This window comes from Plectropomus leopardus, chromosome 8 (assembly GCF_008729295.1).
Source record: "Plectropomus leopardus isolate mb chromosome 8, YSFRI_Pleo_2.0, whole genome shotgun sequence".
Classification (NCBI taxonomy): Eukaryota; Metazoa; Chordata; class Actinopteri; order Perciformes; family Serranidae; genus Plectropomus; species Plectropomus leopardus.
In genome coordinates this window covers 34,474,401-34,483,702 of record NC_056470.1, presented here as the reverse complement: position 1 = coordinate 34,483,702, position 9,302 = coordinate 34,474,401, and the positions used below count along the sequence as shown (strand labels likewise).

General features: G+C 34.4%; 1 protein-coding gene across 1 annotated transcript; it reads left to right on the top strand.

The window, feature by feature from the left end:
- The first annotated feature begins 1,250 nt into the window (after window positions 1-1,250).
- Window positions 1,251-8,793, top strand: rps21 (ribosomal protein S21). The gene is given in 6 exon segments (XM_042492198.1): window positions 1,251-1,294; window positions 1,297-1,328; window positions 3,546-3,609; window positions 6,726-6,797; window positions 8,322-8,377; window positions 8,731-8,793. Coding segments are annotated over 6 exon segments (252 nt in total). The 5' UTR covers window positions 1,251-1,276; the 3' UTR covers window positions 8,741-8,793.
- Window positions 8,794-9,302: the final 509 nt, after the last annotated feature.

Here is a 9,302-nt window from a genome sequence, read left to right as displayed (position 1 = left end):
AAAACAACTATAATCAGAATGTGTGGACTTTTTGTATCAGCCATGAAAAAACAACTGACTATTTCGACTTTCTACTAACTACGAGTGAAACGACCAGCCTGAGTTGGAAATCAGTTTTTTTTTTACCGAAACAGAAATGTAACATAAAAAAGATGTTTGGGACATTACCTATTAGCAAAAAATTAGTATGAAGTTACAATATAAAATAAAATAAAGGGGAGAAAAACGACCTTAAATATGAAATATGAACTTTAAAAAAAATGTAATTCTGATACATATAAATATAGTTTTTTGAAATACATTTTTCCCTAGCTTTTAATAAAATAATTTTCTAGGGAAAAATGTATTTCAAAAAACTATATTTATATGTATCAGAATTACATTTTTTTTAAAGTTCATATTTCATATTTAAGGTCGTTTTTCTCCCCTTTATTTTATTTTATATTGTAACTTCTTATTATTATTATTATATTATTATTATTATTATTATTATTATTATTAGTAGTAGTGGTGTAGTGTAGTAGTAGTGTTGTTATTATTATTTTTGTTGTTTTGTTTTTATGTATTTAAAATAGTTTCAAATATAATACTTATATTATATTTTTAATGTTTTAAACTTAATGGTATGTCTGTACAATGTATTTCATAATTTGAAAATATATATATGTATATTTTAAATGCCAGCAGGTGGCGAAAAAAAACAACACGAGGAAGTCGATATTTCTTCTTCCGGGTCGGCGGCTCTTTCTTTCCTGTCGGCCATTTGTCGTGTACGGTGAGTTTCTGTCGAGCTGTCGTCCTAAAAACGTTAAAAAATCGTCTTTTGTGCTCATTTAGCCTGTATTTTTTGTGATTGTCGTCTAAATGAACCTGCTCGTGTACCTGTAGAGGATCCTTTTGTCGGTGTTTCCGGCAGAAACTGTGTGTAAAGGCGGGCTTAGGTGGAGTGTGTGAGCAGCCACATGCGGCCGTGATGTCGCTCCGTAGCATGCTAACCGACGAGCTAACCGGCTAACTGCCCTGTTAGTGCTGTTTGGTGTAAACACGTTTAAAGAAATAAACTCTTCATTGTTGATTTCCAGCTATATTTTGACTGTTTATAAGGAATAAGTTGCTGTTAAAATGTTAAATGACCGCTGTAGAGTTGCCGGAGTTACCGTAATGTTAGCTACTCGGCGCACGAAGTTAAAAAAGCGCACCGTCGTTTCTGATTTCCGTGTTTTGTCTCTTTTCGTTATTTCAGATTTGTAAGCGACCACCTGCACAACCCGAAAACATGCAGAACGACGCCGGTGAGAGTTTGTGGACCTGTACGTCCCACGTAAATGGTGAGTGTTTTTTTTTACTGTGTCATTGCTCAGATCCTTAATTAACCCTTTGAAACCTGAGCAAACTGGCCTTATTTCTGTGGGACGAAGGCAATAAACAACGAAATTGCCCCAAAAATAGAAAGAAGAGGTAGAGACACGTGTGTGTGTGTGTGTGTGTGTGTGTGTGTGTGTGTGTGTGTAAAATGAGACGATTCTGTATTAGTCCCACAGTGGGGAAAATTCGCGCTGTTACAGCTGTGAGGTGCAGGATAAACAGCAAAAGAATAGAAAGAAAAATAAAAATAAAAATACAAATGTAAAAGTAGTAAATAATAAAAAGTTGCCAAGTATAATAAAAAAAAAACAAGGTGCAAATATAGTAACATAAAATTACAAGGTGCCACCTCCAACGGTCTAGAAAAAGAAAATATGTAGACCAATTGCACACAGAAGATAATTACACTTGTGAAAAAACTTTTGGTATAAGTCCAATTGATTGTATGTGTGGGCCAACCGTATATATGTAGTAGTGTGTGTATATACACATACACATATATAATTTTTTCTCCTTTTTTTGTGGGATTTTTGGACGCTTGTTTTTGTTTCAGATTTTTGGACATTTGTGTGATTTTTAGGACATATGGTTTTGCCCACTGGACATTATAAATGTTCTGAGTAACACTAAATAAGAGGGCTGTAATTGATTGTTTCTGTTTTTGTAGCTACATTTAATATGATTTGTAATAACGAATGGTAAATATAGAGAGGTTGGCCGTTTGTATTTACAGCTGCTTGTGATATTAGTGAGAAAGGGTCAGGTTTTGTATGATTTTAATGCTCCTGTTTTTTCATGGAATATGTAGAAGTGATGAGAAAAAAGTGCATCCTGGGTTTTTTGTTGTTATTTTTGATATTATACACTGAAATGAGCAAAAAAACAAATATGAATGAACATGAATATATATACATATATATATATATATATATATATATATATATATATATATAAAACAAACTGTGAAATGACATAATAGTAATCCTAATAATAAATGGTAGAAATAATGCACTTTTCACTTGAAAAAGTCTCAAAGTTATTGTTAACAATATTTTGCAATAACAATTATTATTAATAATAATAATAATAAATTATATAATGCATTGATTTTAGTTATATATAATATATAATAATAATTATATAATAAATTAATTTTGAAATTTAGGTAATCTAACTGTTACGAACGAAGCTTTACACTGACAGGTATCAGACAAACGCTTGGTAGCATTTGCGTTAAATTGGTTGAACTTAACTTTAAACATCAGTTTGTCACCAGTAAATTTCACCTTATCAATAATTGTTAAATTTAAAATTGAGTTAATTGATTTACCTTCTAGAAGACCATCTACAGCTTAAGTATATCGACAAGGAGCAAAAACCAAGTGTTTTCTTGATGAATAGATGATCGTAAATATTATAAAATCATCTCTGTTTGAAGTTACAGTCTGGCACGATGTTGCCTGTAAGTTTAATCAGTGTTAAGGCAAATATCAAGTTCAGAAAACACTTTCTAGGTTACAATTTGTGAGTTTTGAGACGCTTTTGATGTGAGCTGATGGGAACATCAGGCGCACACCACTCTGTGATTCTGTGTGGGTCGAAACCTCACTTTTTTTGAGAGTCCCCTTAAAAGTCAGTAAAACAGCTCCGTGTCCCGTTTTGTGACAATACATTTTCCAGTTGATCCAAGAGGGTTTTTAAAGAGTTATTTAGCCCAGGAAGTAGAATTTTCCTCACACCCTTCAGTTTATAGCATTAAACATCGGCACATCTGGAAATGTGTAGTTTCACTGAACAGGAAGGGATGAAAAACTGTCATCTGGAAATGAACTGAAGCTGTCAGACAAATGTAATGCAGTAAAAGTACAATATTTACCTCTGAGATGTAGTGGAATTAAAGTTGGGGAGTATATGGTCGCATAAAGTGGAAATAAGTTTGTTCTTGTGTTGAGTGAATGCGCTCATTTAGAGTTTGTTACTGTACTCGGGTAACTGAGATTTAACAGGATTGAATATATCTTAAAAAAGTGGCCTGTGGTTACGTTTTGTGTCGGTGAAAAATACACTTTAGTTAGCGAGGAGGAATTGATGCATTGAAGCTCGGCTGAAATATACAACATGAAAAACAGCGTGAATGTGGGTCAACATTAAATTAAAATGTGTGTGTGTGTGTTTTGCAGCTCTGCTAGCAACAGAATCATTGGAGCCAAGGACCACGCCTCCATCCAGATCAACATCGCTGAGGTAAAATGGATTTCAGTCTTAAAGTTTATTATTTCATATATGTAAAAAAAAAAAAAAAAAAAAAAGCATGTGCTGAGATTAAGCCTCTTTTTATATCCGCTGTTGTGATGGTTAATCATGTTAGTCATTGTTAATAATGATAATAATACCCTGATTGATGCATTAGTTTGAGTATTAAACATTGTTTTTTCAAAAACATTGTTTTGAAATAAGGCCAACATTTCTTGTAGGTGTTTCATCTTAATACAGACACAGTAAAAAAAAAAACAACAACAAAAAAAAACAATTTTAGTAATGATCCAAAGCAAAAAATGACACACAGCATGGATCCTCTGCTCTGAGAAACCACTCATGTTTACTATTTGCATTTATGAATCAACTGCAAGTTTTTACTCTCCTAAAAAGTGTTGTCCAGACCCCCAATCATGGTTATTACAGATGACGTGTTGTTTTACTTTAACCCTAATGAGATCAAACCTCATTTTTTACCTCATAGTTCATGGTTTTCTAGGATATTAAGACATTTTTAGGATTTAGCGTACATTTTTGTGATATTAGGATGTTTCTGTGATTTTGAGACATTACTATGACTTGAGGATGTTTCAAGGATTTTAGGACATTTCTAGATGTTTGAAGGATTTTAGGACATTAGGGTCTTTGGGAGGACTTCAGTCAGTGGGTACAGGGAATCCTTCACTGGCACCTTTTTTACATAAACAAGCTTGATGCTGTTTTATTTTAAACTACAACAAAGCACAAAATTGAGCTTGTTTATCAAAACATTGACTTGGCCGAGGATCCACCCAGACCCTTAAACTGAGGTCAGTTCCAGGCCCAAAATGTCCTCAAACCCTAAAAAAGATGCTCGTTTGGCTTTGGAGAAATCATGAGCCCTGCAGCATGCAGTCCTAAATAATAACCAACCAGTAGAGTCGAGTCGAGGTGAGCGGAGCCGTGCTACAGAAATGAAATGCAGCTTTAGAGTTACTCGGTCTTATTCATACTATTGAAGATATAATGCACCTTGTTTTTGAATTTAGTCTCTGTTTTTGTATGACAACATGCAGACTGCAGTAAGGCCGTCCACCAGCTCGGTGACGCACGCTCTCCTGTCTGAATTTGGTTTGTGTTTAGTTGTAAACCAAACCGTTGTCTCGTGTGGGCTGAGAATATTTGCATGGATTTTGCCTCAGAAGCAAACCACAGCTGCAGGATGGGAGAGAGGGCGAATATTTAGAGGAGAAACTGTCACAAACTGTGAAGCTGGGATATTATCTGTCGTCAAACAGACTCGCTGCATAGAAACAGACCGGAAAAGTTCTGTCAGATATGAATAGATCAGTTTTAGAAGATTAGTGTTATTATGCTGGTTGTCACTGTAAACACTGTCAGTGAGTTATGTGACAAAAATGCAGATATTGTCCGAGGGCCGTACCTGCCAATGCTGCTTCTTTCAATTAACCCCTTGAGGCCCGCTTTAATACTACACACATTCAGATCAGTCTGCTCACAAAATGCACTTTTCAAATTAAACTTCTAAAAAATATTATACATTAATATGATTTTCTACTTTAATTGAGTTAATTCTTACACCAACAGTAGTCCTAATTATATTTATATAAAATATCCATTAGTTTTCAGAACTTTAACCCTTTAAATACCAGGTTTTTGTCATGATGCCACTGTTTTTAGATAAAGGGAAAAAAAACACAAAAAAAATATTTATACTGCATGCAATATTAGTAGTTTGTTTTTTTATTTTTTAAAAATGTATTTGTTTATTTATTATTATTATTATCAATATTATTTTCTAGTATTATCCCACTCTGGAATATGTCAATGAATTTGCAGCAACACTGATTGTGACAGTGCACCCAGTGGAGATGGCATGTATTTTCTCCACATGCCAAATATGACACAAATTATGTCATCAGGTGGAAAAAAAGCCCAGAATGACGCCCAGAAATAATACAATTCACGTTTGTGTGCTTTGCTGGCTGTGGGATCAAAAAATGCACTTTAAATGGGTTTAATGGCTTATTCTTTTGCACTTAACAGTATGAATTTAACAATTTTGTTAACACATTTTATCGACTATCATGTATTGAAATATCAAAAATGAAGAATGAAAAACACGTAAAATGCACCAAAAATCCCCTAAAGGTTCGTTACAAATGACAAGTACTTAACATGCTGCCGTGTCTTTGATTTTTTTGTTGTTGTTTATTTGTGCTACAAGCAGCTTCGATCAGGCAGCGTTTAAACTTTAGTCAGTATGATTGTGTTACACACACATTAGCCTGCTAAAACTCTCAATTCAGTCACCCAGTTCAGTTTTTATTTTCCTCGCTTAGATCTTTAATAACACACATTAAAATGTTAGTTATGACAAGAATAATAACACTTAAAAAACAAAAAAACAAAAAATGCTGGGGTGCATATATATATGTATATATTTTGATATGTATATATTTTGCATCCCAGCATTTTTTGTTTTTTTTGTAGTCTCAGTATGTTTCCGTTTTTTCATTAAATATTTCCTCCACAGTAGTTAATCATTGGTCCTTCGTTGGTGGCGTTTTCTTACCCCAGTTCCCAGTGATGTGTGCAGTATTTTGTTCAAATATTTATTAATGGCAGTAAAATTGTCTACAGAGATTTTACATCGATAGAAAACTAAACTGTTAGGGATGTCATATCCTAGTATTTTCTTTTACTCCTTACATACCGTTTCCCAGAATGCCGTGATTTTCAGACGTTTACTAAAAACATGAACGGTCCATGTCAAATAATCCGCACTCTCGCCCATTCAGTTAATTTTACTGAAACCATGAGCACCAAAGAAGACGATATTACCGGCAAAGCAAACAACAGAAACGCAAAAAAAAAAGAAATTTAATGAAAGACTTTGATTGTATTTCCATCTTTGCTGCGCTGCCGTTTTTATGTCAAAGGAATTTAAAGCCCGGACTGTTAATTTTAAGTTTGACGGTATCTTCATTTGAAGGACTTCAGTAAATCTAAAAGCGGCGTTGCAGAAAAGCTGCAGGTGTCTGATATGCAGCTGTTGTCTTGGACTTGAAATGTTCCTAACCAGTTCGCTCTGTCCTCCGCAGGTTGACAAAGGCACCGGTCGCTTCAACGGTCAGTTCAAGACCTACGCCATCTGTGGCGCCATCCGCAGAATGGTACGTCTCAGCCGAGCGTCCGTTGCATCGTACTGTTACTGCTGTCCTATAAACACATTATCCAACACTTTTTTCCTTTTTTCATCCTAATTGTTTCCGCTCCTGTAAATGCACAACAATCAGATTTAGATTCTAAACTTCTCTAATACACAGTGCATGACCCAAAAACTGAACATGAATAAACCATAGAAAAATATGGTCTGTCAATCACTGTTACTTAACAAACAATATTTAAAGTAAAGTCAGAGAGAAAATAAATACACACACCATAAGTCACCTTCAACAAGGGGACAGATTTGACCATATTGCTTCATATAGTTGATTTTGTCTTTATACATCTTCTTAAACTGAAAAATATTTTTAAAACACTTTAAATCATTCTGTTAAGAAATCCACAGTTTGACACCAATCACTGAAATACACATTTATTTATTAATGTAGTTTTTTTAATGGGGACAATGCGAATTAACAAAGTGCACCTCCACCTCTTACAAAGGCTGTTGTAACAAATGTTTCACATCAAGATTTTAGCTATTTCTAGTTTCCAGCTCTGTCCCTAGTTAGGCTTTTAGCAAAGAAAAAGAAGAGAAACAGAAATATCAAGGTTACACAATAACGTGTACAATAACAGTTAAGGTATAAAAAAAGGCAAAAAGTTGAGTGTTTACAACAAGATAACATGGAAATACAACAAACAGAAAATAAAGAAATAAAATTAAAAAAAGACATCAACATTACATACAGTTACAAAATGTTTAAAAATGCTTACACCTGATTTTGCTTAAGCCAACCTTTAACACTCCTGTTAAAATCTTAATATCTTGTGTTAATTTTGTTTCGGTTGTTATTGTGTTCCACATGTTAGCGCCTTTGATGAAAACAGTCGACTTCCCCAGAGAAATCTTCCGATGTGCAATTTCACAGTTGCTGCTTGCTGATAATTTTGCATAAAATATTTGGTGCTAAATTATGAAGGTATTGTAACAGTTTTAGGGACAAGAATTTTAGGAAATTATGCTGCTTCAGTATGCGACTGTGATGCCATCTCGTGGGTTTTTTATCCATTATTTTTTTCCCCTGGTAGTACTCCGCTTTTTGTGTGTAACTCAGCTAAATCTTTCAGATTAAATAATCCTGATATAATATAAGCTCTGTTAGTATGGACGTTATGAATAATTCTCACTGTGCTTTTTTGTAAAATGAATAATGACTTTGTGTTACCAGTACAGATGTCCCCCACACTTCCACTTCCCTATTGTTTTTATAGATTTGCAGTTTCTGTCTTTCAGTCATGAATTAGACAGCAGATGAATGATTGTTGTCTCCACAGACTTTAGAAGGTAGATTTATTAGTCATTTAAAATAACGTTTAAGAAAACGAAATTACATTTGTCCTCAGTCCTGCTTCATGTTTGGAGTTGAAGGAAGAGTCGAGGAGGAGAAGTTTGTGTTGGTGGTTTCTTTCGTAAACGCTCCTCTGCCGTGAGGTTGTTGTGTAAACAAACGTGTTTTTTCCTCCGCCAGGGAGAGTCTGACGACTCCATCCTGAGGCTGGCAAAGAACGACTCCATCGTCGCAAAGTAAGAAACCGTTCTCACATTTTGTAACTATGGTGGGATTTTTTATTTAACCTTCATTAACTTGTCTTAAATTGTGACTGAGTGGGTGAGGTGCTCGTCTTTCTTCTTAATAAACCTGATTTCAGGTTAAAAATAAAGGTTGATTTAGATACCAGTGCTGCTGCTGCTGAGAGGAAAACCACAGCCGCTCTCTGTTTACTGAGCTGAAACTATGGAAAGCTTTACAATTTCACATTTGATTGGACGTTATTGGAAAGAGTTTGCATCGTCATTTCTTTAGAAAATCCTGGCAGGATGTTTGGATTGGACAACTAAATTAATTTCCTCTCCTCTTTGCCTCTTTTGTTTTGCAGGAATTTCTGAGTGTGACGCTGGAGCGGTGGAATCTTTGTAAAAATAAAATGGAAAAAAAACAACTCTTTTTTGTCATTGTTATAATTGCTTAAGTGTTTGTTGTTTGTTTTTTTTAATCTTTCACATACGTGTGTCAGACAAATGTCTTCTCTACGTTTTAGTGTCGAGCTTTGCGGTAACATTTCAGTTCACCAGAATGTTTTCTCAACTAAGCATTCAAAGTTTGGTTTTTAAAAATCAACAAAATATATTGTTCATAAGTTATAACAAACATTTCTATTTAGCAACAGCCAAAGAAAATGGCAAGTTTTGTGTTACTGTCCACAACAAGGTTTTGTCAGGACATAAATAAGACAACAATAAAAAGGAGCCATATGTGGGTTATTATCAAATTTAAGACTTTTTAAGGACTTTCAGGCAACGTGTAAAAAATCAATTTCAAAAAATGCATGCATGCAAACACAATATTTTTTTTACAAGTTGTCTGCAAGCCTTTTAAGACTTAAAATGTCTTAAATTTTAGGTGCCCAGTAGCTCATTTGGTAGAGCGGGCGCCCCACGTACAGAGGCT